General features: G+C 44.4%; 1 protein-coding gene across 1 annotated transcript in view; it reads right to left on the bottom strand.

Annotated features, from left to right (window-relative positions):
• Positions 1 to 13084, bottom strand: part of LOC145354185 (interferon-induced protein with tetratricopeptide repeats 5-like) — a 33577-nt gene extending 20493 nt beyond the window's left edge. Inside the window, exons 1-2 of the mRNA XM_080205258.1 lie at positions 12984 to 13084; positions 6007 to 7254 (exon numbers count right to left, since the gene is read on the bottom strand). Coding sequence (XP_080061384.1) covers positions 6007 to 7254; positions 12984 to 12988 — 1253 coding nt within the window. The 5' untranslated portion in view covers positions 12989 to 13084. The remainder of the gene's footprint in view (positions 1 to 6006; positions 7255 to 12983) is intronic.
• Between the last annotated feature and the right edge of the window lie 24 nt (positions 13085 to 13108).

The following is a 13108-nucleotide window of genomic DNA, read 5'->3' as shown; positions in this document are numbered from 1 at the left end:
ATTTCCCTCCATGAAATCATACCGTCTCTGCTTGACTAGACTACAACTTTCCAAATGCATTGCTATTCATTGTACATATATTATTTCTAATATTTTTCCAATAACTGAAATGAGACTAACTGGCCTGTAGTTTCCTGCATTTCACTTCTTTTCCTTTTTTGAAGAGTGATACCACATTGGCAGCTTTCCAATCCATTGGCACAGTTCCAGGACCCTAGGATTTTCGAAAACCATAGGGATTAACTCTCCATAGAACATAACAGCGCAGTACAGGTCCTTCGGCCCTCGATGTTGCGCCGACCTGTGAAGCCAATCTAAAGCCATCTAACCTACACGATTCCAATATCATCCATATGTTTATCCAATGACCATTTAAATGCCCAGTAACTATGCCAACAAAGTGGTTTTCTGGAATGGTCACAGGATGGAAGCTTAACAATTCGATTAAGATCAAAGACTTGTCTCAATAAAAAATAATATCAGGGGAGCTTGAGAACCTCCCTTTGGCATCAGTGGGTGGAAGTCTTGTCAACTTTACAAAAAGTACAGTTTGTGTCAATTTAGATGCAAATAGTAGCTTTAGGCAGTTCCTTCAGAGAATGAACGCAGACTCTTAACCATTTCTGTAACATCATCCCCTCAATATTTTTTTAACAGGTTCGCTTTTGGAATTGCTTTTGCACCAGAGATATTCTGAAGAACAATGGGTGGAATCTTGAGCTCAGGCTCTCTTTCTGTGCGGGAACAGTGGCGCATGCTCAAAATCCAGAGAGTTTTGAAAAGCTTGATTCTTGCTGGCGAGATTCGCAATGTTGCAGTAGTCCCGTAGACAGAACACACTGTGGAACTTTGTGAACTTCATTTTAACATTGCGTAGAGCAATCGAGCTGGATATTGAGCCCGCTCCGAACAATCAGCTGGTGCCAACGTGACATCGCACCAGTGCCATTTACAACAGCTCTACATGAGTGTGAACCTGGCACCTTCGCCTCCAAGGAGGATATCAGAGGTGAGTGATTAGGCAGCCATTTCTCCTCAGCCTGTCCAGCACTCAAGCAGGGAGGACCCTGAGGTCACAGATAAGTATAGCTCAGGTCCGGGAGTGGGGACCATTCTTGCCATACGGTGGGGCGGATGAGGGGAAATGGGTGGGTCAGATGCCATGAGAAAATGGAGGCTCAGCCCTATTCATCCTTGTGCCTTACTTAAGAAATAATGTGGATATGTGGGCAACCGGGCACCAATTATTGGCTGCCATTGTCAACAGGGTTTCCCACTGAACGCACCTCCCCCACCCGCCATCTTTGGGAAATGCTTGGCAGGAGTGTGCCAGCGGCAGGAACATGAGATCCCACTGGCATGAACGGGAGAAAAATTTCAGAATATGGGTCATGGGTTGGGATGTGTTCACGTCAGGCTGTCGGGGGTGGTGGGGGAGGCGGGAGTCTGGGGTGTCAGGCCAGGTCTGCCAGGGTGATCGGATACCAGGTCCAAGTGATGTGTGGGGCTATAGTGCAGGCCACTGAGGCAGTGTTGGGGTATGAGGAATACATATAGGGGACAAAGGGGAAAGTCATGTTAGGGTTCTGGGATTGGGGTGAGGGTTGGGTGGGCAGGAGAAACCAATGACTATTGGTCTGGGTGTTTAGAATTGTTTCCCGGAGGTTTTAAATCTTACTTGGTAACTATTAGTGTACTTCTCACAAAGCCATCTAAAGTTTATGACTATTTTTAGATGGTTCCCAGTGCAGGACAATTACCCAGAGGTAGTTAACGCTTCTGGTCAATTGCCATGCAATGCTTTTCTGGGAAGTTCCAAGTGGGATACTCCAGTGTGTCATTTTGTGGTACCCCTCGAATCTGTGGAACTCAGATGTTACGGTCCTATCAATGCAAAATCCTGTCCTTGGAAAATGTACCAGCAACTTTGCAATGATTGACAAGTAAGGCATTTGAAGGATTGTGCCTCTGTGTGGTATATCGTCTTCATTTGTTGTGTTCGGCTAAACTTGGGAGCAACATTTGCATTGCTTGATCAGTGGAAAGAGCCAATTTGATCATAAATGTGACAAAAGTGAACTTGCCAAAACAGAGTTAAATTATATGGGCCAAAGTGTGGAACAAGGACAAGAGAAGCAAGGCTATCTTTGGCCGCCTTGTGCCTAAAATGAGAAATGTTTGTGGTATAGAGTCAACCTTTGCCATATTGTTCCCATGAAATTGGGAATGGGGAACATACTTTTGAATAGGATTCCATTTGCTAGGATACAGCCATGGGCAGCATTGGTTTGGGTAGCACTGGTGCAGTACATATACAGCAACAGTTGAGGGAGTCTCCGAGCATTACATCAGTGAAGACTGTCCGGCTGTTCAGTTCGATGTCCCATCCCCCCATTCTGTGTTCCTGACATCCCCAGTCATATTTTTAAAGGGAGGCCCTCCACTATTTGAGGTGGGAATTGTTGATTCCCAATGGATGAAGAAACTAAGGATAACCAAACATTATTCACATAATGGGTGATGCAGTTGACAGAGCACAATGCCCAAGTAAATAAGACCCAGTCAAATTCCATTGCTCAGTTGAGGAGATAAATGAGACTTTTAGCAAAATACCTAAAGATGTATAAAGAGCTTCAGAGCTTTCCCTTTGTTATTGTCCAGGATGGGCAGCGAGGTTGTATGTTGATTCCTGCTTTTGTTAAATGTGACATGTCCTCACAATGAGAGGTGTGTGATTCCACAAAGTTGAGGGACCTGTAATTTCTGGTAACTGCAGCCAACTTGCGATTCATGGGACCTGTAGTAACCATCCTTTCATTCAACAAGGCTTTTTATGAAATGAGCAATGGAGTAAGGTTTTATTTCAGCGGTTTATGATCTCTTTCGTTACTTAGGGATACAATACAAGTTTTAGCTAGATTATAACCTGGATATTTTAAGAGTGCGGACATCTTTCTGTCGCAATGTACCACTCCATTAAAGAGTGTATGGAAGTGGGTTTCCAGATTTAGATACATAAGACTGTATGAAACAGTCCAATTTCTAAATGAAATGCAGGTTTATTAAATAACCAAAGATGCAATTAACTTTTCATGGAAATTTAATTGCAACATCAACAGTTCTAGTAAAGGCAAGTATATTCTTGCTTCTAATAGAGATTACAGACCTTTTTAATGTTACAGGAAGAGATTTGAGCTATCCATCGATATTTAAATTAGCATTTAACTTAAGTCTTGAGCAGAGAGTTTAGCAAGATGCCTCCATTCCAGTCAAGGGGAGAGCTATCATCGCTACATTGCGGCAGTATGCATTTACCTTGAGAGATGTGTGAATGAATCAAATGGCTGTGTTGTCATGTTGTCAACCCCTCCCACGCGCCCCCCAATCCCCCCCCCAATCCCCCACTCCCCCAATCATAAGTTCTCTGTCCTGATTTGCTACCCTAATTATCACACTAACTGTGGCGGATCCCTCCCAAGGAATTGGCGTGCAGACCATGCTTTTCACCTGACTGTGTATAAGACTGTTGTCCTTGGGTGGCTGAACCTGTGGTATGTCCTGGTACATGAATCACCTGACAATCGCCTCTGTCTGCTGATGGAGAATGCCTTCTCAAAGTGATCCATGTTTCCTCTGTGATTAGTAAAACCTGCCTGTTCCCAGGACACCCAATCTTGGTTGCAACTCCCGTTGCAATGGTCACCATCAGTACAAATTAACTTGGCTTTTAATAGGGTCTGCTTGTTCTAAAGCACACCGTAACACTGCTGCTTTAGCGTACTGTGTTCTCTGCTGACCAACAGGTACGGCTACTAATTCCTACAGATAAAAAGAAGAAAGAATACCTCCTGTATATGTTGTTTAGGTATATGAACTAAGATTTATGGGGTTCACTTGTTTGCAATAACCCCTCCAAATGTAAATTTATATAAGGTTCTAGAGGCTTAGCCATTTGGAAAGACAAACACTTTAAATTATGAATTCAGAAACTTTATTAACGATTATGAAGGTAACAAGTCAGAAAGATAAAATGCAAAGTATCAATTAACAGTAATTAGCAGTAATTATGAGAAGAAAACTTAACTTGAACAATTGAAGAGATTTCAACAACTTCAGTGACAACATCAGAAACAGCTCTCAGCATATTGCTCTCTTCCCAGCTCTCCTCTTCTCTGCCTCTGTCGCTGCCTCTCTCTCCTCTGTGCTATATACATCTTTCTCTTTACAGATCTCACTCCATCTTTCTCTGACTGACTGCCTCTGCCTTCCCTTCCTTTCTGACCACCCTTACCCAAAGGGTAAGGAGATTCAGAGGGGATTTGAGAAAATCATCTTCACTCAGAGGGTGGTGGGAATCTGGAATGCACTGTCTGGGCAGGTAATGGAGGCCGGGAAGCTTACAACTTTTAAAAAAATGTTTGTATTAGCTCACAAAATATAACATTCAAGAATATTGGACAAGTGCAGGAGAATGTGATTAGCGCACCTTTAGTCATTGGCGATGCAGATTAGATGGGCCAAAGGGCATTTTTTCTGTGCTGTATGACTATGGGCAGAATTTTCCTCTCCCACCCGCCCTGGAAATGGTAGCGGGTGGGGGTGGACCGTGTGAAGGTCCATTGACCTGGGGCGGGAATCTTTGGCCTTGGAGTGAGTGCTGCCGGAAAATCCCACCCTACGACTCCACTGCAAATAAAAAATGTAGGCGCATTCAATCTAAGTGAGGTGGCAACCCAGACTCTAGGCTGGTTTATTGCCATGAACACCTCAGGAAGAAGATAAATGTCAACAAGTTGTTGTTTAGACCATGTAAAGCCTCCTGAAGTGAACTGATTAATCAGGCTCCCCAAATCTTGCCAATAGACTCTAAAAATGCAGGATTGAAGACAGTGCAATCAGGGCCTTTATCAAGCGGATCTGTAACTTGCCACAATGGGTAGAGTGGCTGGAGCATAAGGGAATGCAAAGGGCACTGGCTGGGTGCCAGATCCTCAATCCGTAGAGTCTAATGTATCAGAAAGCTTATTGTTAAGTTGTTCCTGAGCTGTAAGCATGTTAATGGAGGACTCTGTTGTAGGGTTATCTGCTTTCCCTGTCTCCTCAGCTGGTATGGTGGAGTGCTTGCAGACATGACGTTCACCATCCATATTTGGCATCAGTTTATAACTATCTCCCAGTTCTCTAGGTTACATTAGAATTGGATGGAGATGATTTTAAATTGACCCACCCTGCTGGAAACTGGGTTAAACTGCTCACCCAAAGTGGGCGGGGTCCTCATTAGCATACACGAACTGACCTCCAGTGACATCGTTGGGCTCCGACTGCGCTGCCAACTCTGTCCTGATCCCCGGGCCCAGAATCTACAGAAATCAGCCAGTTTCCAAATCCCCTCACCCAAAATCCACCTGGAGTTAAAATCAGGCCCATGTTAATTTTCTTACTGCTTTAAACAAGTTTGTGTAATTCATAAAGAATTATTGTGACCTGTCCAATAAGATCAATTGTCTTGAATTCCCCAAATTCTTAGGTAATATGGTCCTTTTCACACTTAGTAAAAGCTCGATGGGTTAGGAAATAAATGCTATTTGTTTAGTTGACCGATATGGTTAATGCACCTGAATGAAACAGAGGGATTTTTAATAATTACAATAAATGATTATTTGAAAGTTAAACACATGAACAAATACTCATTGGAACGAAGGAGCCATTAAAATATAAATGAAAATGTAGCTACCTAAACCTGTTTATAAGTCAGGGCCTTCAGTGCACTTCCCAAACTAGGTTTAGCTTTAGTTGGTACACTTGTCGTCGGCCTCTAAGGCGCAATTCACAAACAGCACTTACATAATCTTCATTATCAGGATCAAAATGCTTTTCAAACAACTCTCAGTCTACAGCCTTTCTCCACCCAATTGGCGCAGGAATCCATGAACTCGAAGGGCCTCACTGTCTCTCGGATTCTGGCGAAGGCGTCTTGCTGCTATTGCCTCCAGGTTTTCTCGACACCTTTTCTGTTCAGTTGAGTTATAATTGACTTTCATTCCTTCCAGAAAATGGTCAATGGCGTTCGATTCTGATCTAATGTGATTGAGTTCAAATAACCCAGCCTGTAAACATATTGCCTGCTTATTCTCTGGACGTATACCCTCCAGTGTCAGGAGATGGTTGTAGATCTCCTTTGCTTTGTGATATTCTTTATTTAATGAGCAGATTCCTGCTAAATCCAGGCGCGGTTTGATAGATGTTAATGGTCGCTTTTCAGAAGCTTTTTGAAAATGAAACTTGCATAGTTCGATCAGTTCAGCTCTTTGTTGAGGAGCATCATTGCGAGTTCCTTTGCTGCCTGAAGAATTCATCAGTTTATACAATTTGGTTCTGTAACACGCACCTATTTGATGGTGTAAGAAAGTAGAGTTTGGGGTAATTTCTAATCCTTTCTTCAACAGTTCCACAGCTTTTTCCACATCTCCTTTTGTTCTGTAGAACTTTGCTGCATAACGAAGCACATATGGAAGGTCAGGGGATTTCTGCAATGCTTCTTCAATGAATTTCAGTGCTTCTTCCTTCTGATTGAACTGTTGTAGTTTTAGAGCCAGCAGCACCATGGCTTCAGTGTGATCTGGATCAAGCTCCAGCACACGTCTCAACTGCTTCATTGCTTCACTGGGCCCATGACTCTCTGGGGTACCAGAAAACCATTCCAGACGAAACAGAACAGTCGCGTATCCAACAATGTATTCTGTGTTATCTGGATCTTCCTTCAGAGCCTTTATAAAACACTCCATTGCGTCTTCATAATATCGAGCAGTAGAGCTCAGCAGAGCCCAACCCTTCTCCCCGTACACTTCAGGTATCATTGCTGTATACCGAGAGGCATCAGGGAATTGTTGACAGATCCTCTCCAGTTTGTCGAGGTAGGACTGAGCCTCTGTCAGTTGTCCCATGTGATAATTGACCCAGGCACGGTTTCCATAGGTGACAATGATTCTTTTTTCAAATTCATCTTCATGATTCTCCCTCAGAATCTTTTCAGCTTCCTGTAAGTTTTGAATCGCCTCCTCACAGTTTCCTTGCAGACAGTTTACAAAAGCGAGTTGGTTATAAGATGTGGCTTGATATTTCACATTGAGCTGTATTGAATCTTCTAATCTTTGCTTCATATCGTCCAAGTCAATGTTTTCTTTCTGTGGCGCCCAGGTGAAGTGACATTGAAGCCAATCGAGCTTCACTTTCACCAAATCCTCCTGCCTGTTACTGTAAGGGGAGAAAAAACCAACTTTTGCTTACTCATGATCCATTGATGGTGGCTGTTGTATTAGATCCTGGCCTGTTAGTCACTGCTCAGTTGCTCCACAATCCCTTCCACTCACAATGATATGAACAACAATGCCTGTTGCATTTGCCCAGTGCATCTCCCTGCTATTCTTGCATCCTACTCTGCAATAGGAGCACGCTCACTACATTGTGAATGCTAATTCTAAAACACAAATCCTTTCAACCCCAGTCAGATAGGGAGCTGCTTGTTGATGGCTAAAGACCAGGAAGCCTGTTTTGCAGTTAAGGGTGAGGGGGCGGTTGGGTTTTTGTGTTGGGTGGTGGAGAATGGTTGCTCTCAGACAGGGGAGAGATTCAGGCCAAGATGCTTTATTATCACTATTTTTTCTCTATCCATAGAACCATAGAACCCTACAGTGCAGAAGGAGGCCCTTCGGCCCACCGAGTCTGCACCGAACACAATCCCACCCAGGCTCTACCCCCTATCCCTACATATTATACCCACTAATCCCTCTAACCTTTGCATCCCTGGACACTAAGGGGCAATTTCTTGGCTTGGCCAATCAACCTAATCCGCACATCTTTGGACTGTAGGAGGAAACCGGAGTACCCGGAGGAAACCCACGCAGACACGAGGAGAACGTGCAAACTCCACACAGACAGTGACCCATTGTTACCTTGGGTGGATAATCTTAAATGTTCGCAGAAAACTTGGGCCACTTCGTACACAAATCAGATATTTTCTTGCCAGCCTTTATTCACTGTGTACTGTAACCCTGAGCTCTATTGCCTTTGCCTTCTGAATAATATTCGATTTGGCAAACGGCAGGGTCTGTTTAAATGAGATGTAACTTGGTACATTTCATGACATTAATTTAGTTTATATGACAAATGGGGATTAAAAATAATTTCAGCATAATTCACAATAAATTGACCTACAGAGCAGAGGGAGGCCATTCAGTCCATCGAGTCTGCACTGACCACAATCCCACCCCGACCCTATCCCCATACATTTCCCCTAGCTAGTCCCACTGACACTCAGGGTCAATTTAACACGGCCAATCCACCTAACCTGCACATCTTTGGACTGTAGGAGGAAGCCGGAGTGCCCGGAGGAAACCCAAGCAGACATGGGGAGAATGTGCAAACTCAGTGACCCAAGCTGGGAATCGAACCTGGGTCCCTGATACTGAGGCAGCAGTGCTAGCCACTGTGCCACCATGCCATGATCTGGGAAGGAATATCAGTAGAACTTCATTGATTTTTATTCCAGATTGGAATTTGTGAACATTTCACTGGTAGATTTGCTGAGATTGAATGATCCCTTACTAACTTTTCTGGAATGACACTACTTCTGGTATAAAGGGTAAGAAATCCAATATTTCCTTATGATGAATATTAATCATTAGTTTAATCGATACTGATGCATCTTTTTTAAAAAATCATTTTTATTGAAACAAAATATTCAATTTGTGGAAAATTGAAAAGTTAAAAATTTCTAACTCGTTATTTAGATTGCAATTTACACTGTTGAACGCCAACACAATTTTTTGATAGGTGTTGCTCGTTATTCGTTCAACAAATCTGCTTCAGAACACATGGGCTTTCAGTCGGAATTTCTATCCATGCGCTCTGAAGAGTTGAATTTTGATCAAGGTCGCTCTCCCCAGTGAGAATTCTCAGTTTGAGTTGTGTCATCTCCTCATGGTGGCGTCCTGGGCCCCAAAACACATTCATCTGTTTCATCAATCACCTTCCTTCCATCACAAAAGTCACAAGTGGGATTTTTGCTGATTATTGCACAGTGCTTGGTTATATTTCCAACTCCTCAGTTTGTGAAACAATCTGTGTCCATGAACCAGCTAACATTTGGGTTTGGGCTGACAGGTGGCAAATAATATTCATGCCACACGGGTGCCAAGCAATGACCATCTCCAACGGACTCTAATCATCAGATTGCATTGACCGGAAAGCTAACTGCACCAGCCAAATAAATACTGGGGCAATTTGATGCACCCATAGCCCACCAGACATGCTTTTGTGGGTATTGCACATATGACAGGAGGCTGGCTAGCCCAGCACCACTTTGCCCACCCCAAACTGTTCTCCATAATACAAATGGGTGGTAAGGCCCCCACTAGGCCACCTGCCTAAAGGCCTTTTGAGGACCCTAAGTGACCATTAATGGGACTTACTTTGCCTCCACTGCCAGACTGCACTAAGCATTAGAATGGAGATGAAAGTGGGAAGCCTGCTTTATTAGCAGCTATGGGTAAAAAAAACAGGAAGAGGGTTGAGTACCTCCTGTCAGGGGTGGGATGCTGGAGGGTGCCCTAAATGCCTCAGGGGCATGCCCGCAAGAAGCTAACAATTCTCTGACTAACTCCCAAAAGCTGATTGCCTCCCACCCCTCCCCAGCATACCTGTTCACTCCCTAGTAAAATATCCTGGACTCGCTCCATTCTGGAAGACAAATGAGCTGGCAACTCTTCAAAGGTCGGACGTCCAGTTTTCACATTGAGGCAACATCCAGTGTAATAGCCTTTTAAAAACTTCTCCAAACAACTTTTTTCTACAAAGGGGAGAAGGGGTGCCTGGGGTGGGGGGGTGTAGGGTGGGGGAGGGAGGGAGGTGTGGAGGAGACCAATACAGTGCCGCTAAAGTCCAGGTCATTTTGATTACAAAAGCAAGTGAGAGGATCGGAATTCTGTGATTCCCTAAAGCCTGTCCATTTACAAGACGCTGGTCGGGATTATGACGGGATACTCCCCCCAACTCACTTGGATCAATGTAGCTCCAACAATACTCTGGAAGATCAAAACTATGCCCGTTTGATTGCAACACCCGAACCTGCAACCCACATCCCGAACCCCATTCAAAATGAGAAACATTCAGTTCCCCCAAAGCCCCAGCACACAGAGCGGCAGCAGTGTGTAATATCGACAAGATGCACTGCACTTACCAAGGCTCCTTCCAGCTCTGTGACCTCTACCACCTAAATGGAGTAAGGCAACAGTCCATGGGAACAACCAAGACCCAGAAGATGCCCACCAAGTCACAAATCAATTTGTAACTGTTGTTGTTCCATTGTCGCTGGATCTAAATCCCAAAGTTGTTACCTTACCTTAACTTACAGTACCGTAGAAGGGAGGGGGGATGGGAGAGGGTGGGGATCAGAGGTCACTACTGATGGCCACATTTAAAAGGCGCAAATGTGTTGTACAGCATTTCTCCACTGGCTGTGTGGAGTTTGCACGTTCTCCCAGTGTCTGTGTGGGTTTTCTCCAGGTGCTCTGGTTTCCTTCCACGGTCCAAAGATGTGCGGGTTAGGTTGACTGGCCATGCTAAATTGCTCCTATTGTCAGGGGGATTAGCAGGGTAAAGATGTGGGGTTGCAGGAATAGGGACGGTGCGATTGTGGTCGGTGTAGACTCATTGGGCCAAATGGCCTCCTTCTGCACTGTAGGGAGCCTAAGATTTTATGATCTCTGGGTTAATGGAATAAAGTGGAAAGTAATCTTGAATAAGAGAAAGAGGAAAGAATCGCTGAATGCAGCAGGATCAAGTAAAAGCACCACAAGCTATGGAGACGGTGGGCTGTCATTTTATACTGGTTGATTGGAGTGGGGGTAAGTAGCTGGGGGAGAGAATAGGGGAGGGAGAGGCAATTGTGCCTTCCCCCACAAACTGCATTTTAAAATAATTCACCGATTGTGAAACACTTTGGGACATTCCTGTGGGAAGATGTTGCATCAATACAACTTCTTTCTTGCTTTCTTCCTGTTCAAATCCCACTCCATTCCCTGGACATCCCAGCTCATTCCCGACTCCAGCTGCCTCTTCTTCACGTTGCTGCTCTTCTCCCCTCTCCCCCTCAATCCTCGCTGTCGTTCTGACCCCCTCACCCCGTTCATGGTGGCTTTCTGCGTTCAGTTCAAACTACTGCACCGGTCTTTATCCCCAGTTAATGTGAGCTTTCATCTCCCTCACACTCAGAGAAAAATCTTACCATAAAATAGCAGAGTATTATTTCTGGTGAGAAAACCAGCCTGTTTCTCTCCAGAGAATCCGCCCCGTTTTCTGTCCAAGCTTATGAGACAATGCCAAAAAAAATTAAGAGGGAGAGGTTCACGTCTTCAGATAGGGGGCAGGGTCTCAACATGCCAGCAAAACCCTCCCACCAAGGGGTTGTCGGGGCCCCTCTTGCCTCTCCTGATCAGGGTCAGCATTTCTCTAACCCTGTTCCCAAACATTGTCCCCTTCTCACCCCCTCATCGGCACCATCACCCGCCAAACTGTGCCAAGGGGCAGTGCTGGGGACATTGTCAGACCATATCACTATCAGGAGGATGTGGAAGCATTGGAGAGAGTGCAGAGGAGATTTACCAGGATGCTGCCTGGTTTGGAGGGTAGGTCTTATGAGGAAAGGTTGAGGGAGCTGGGGATTTTCTCATTAGAGCGGAGGAGAATGAGAGGTGACTTAATTGAGGTTATAAGGTGATGAAGGGGATAGATAAGAGTGGATGTTCAGAGACTACTTCCTCGGGTGGATGTAGCTGTTACTAGGGGGCATAACTATAAGGTACATGGTGGGAGATATAGGAGGGATGTCCGAGATGGATTCTTTACTCAGAGAGTGGTTGGGGTATGGAATGCACTGCCTCCACTGACTGATAGTGGAGTCGGACACTTTAGGAACTTTCAAGGGGTTATTGGATAGGCACGTGGAGCAAACCAGAATGATGGGGAGTGGGATAACTTGATCTTGGGTTCAGACACAGTGACACAACATTGAGGGCTGAAGGGCCTGTACTGTTCTATGTTCGATATCACTCTCCCCTGGGGGCTATATTTACCTTTACAACTGGTAGAAACCCCCATGATATTGTGCGAGTGCCCGCTGACTATCTAGTGAGGGGGAAGTCCCGGAGAGGGTGCTCACTAATGACACGCTAATGTATTAAAATGAGCTTTCCACAGTGTCACGACACGCTTCACGCCACTCCAGAGTGAGGGGTCGGGAAGATAGGAACTTGGAAACTCACTGGCGCAAATCGCGCTCTCTGGGCTTTGAACGCGTGCAGTCATTCCCACAGAGGGAGAGTTCGAGATCAAACTCACCCCCTCAGTCTCCATTTAAGCAAGTACCTTTCCTTCTCTTACCCACTTTTAGCTGCAACTCTGCTGTTACATTCCAAACTCCGTTCCCCCCTTTCCATTCCAGTTCAGACTGTACTCTCGCTTTGATTTTGGATTCGGATTGCTTCAGTTTGTGTTGTACATATATGTAAGTGCTGAGAATCATTACTTTGTAAACCATCCTAAATTACTTGGAAACAGAACCTTCCTTCTTGAAAGTCAAAGAACAAAAAACAAAAACAGCCTGGGAAAGTCTACCTATACCTTGAGGACACTTACTGGATGTGATTGCAAAACTTAAATTTGGATGTTTAACAACGTCTGATTAGAAATATATTCAATTTTAGTTATTAACCAATATACATTTTAAAAAGATCTACATATTGCAGGATGTTTTCTTACAATCACAATCTCGATTAGCGACACACCCTCTCACTGTGGATAAATAATTCCAGTTCTTTGCATTTTAACTGCTTTGAAAGCTATGCAAGTTTCTTCCTCAAAACAAGCTCCGTGTTCAGTTGTCTACACATTGGTGTCAGTACTAAAACAATTCCGACGATCTTTACCTCATAATGTTGATCAGATGGGGAATGGGTCGAATTCCTGTTCCAGTTACAACTCTACTCGTAATGGTGAATTGTCCGAGATTGAGTGTTGGGTGTATTATTTATTTGTCATAAACTGCACGTGA

Source organism: Carcharhinus amblyrhynchos, chromosome 17, assembly GCF_965287045.1.
Source record: "Carcharhinus amblyrhynchos chromosome 17, sCarAmb.v2.hapA, whole genome shotgun sequence".
NCBI lineage: Eukaryota > Metazoa > Chordata > Chondrichthyes > Carcharhiniformes > Carcharhinidae > Carcharhinus > Carcharhinus amblyrhynchos.
This window is presented reverse-complemented; position numbering and strand designations above follow the sequence as displayed.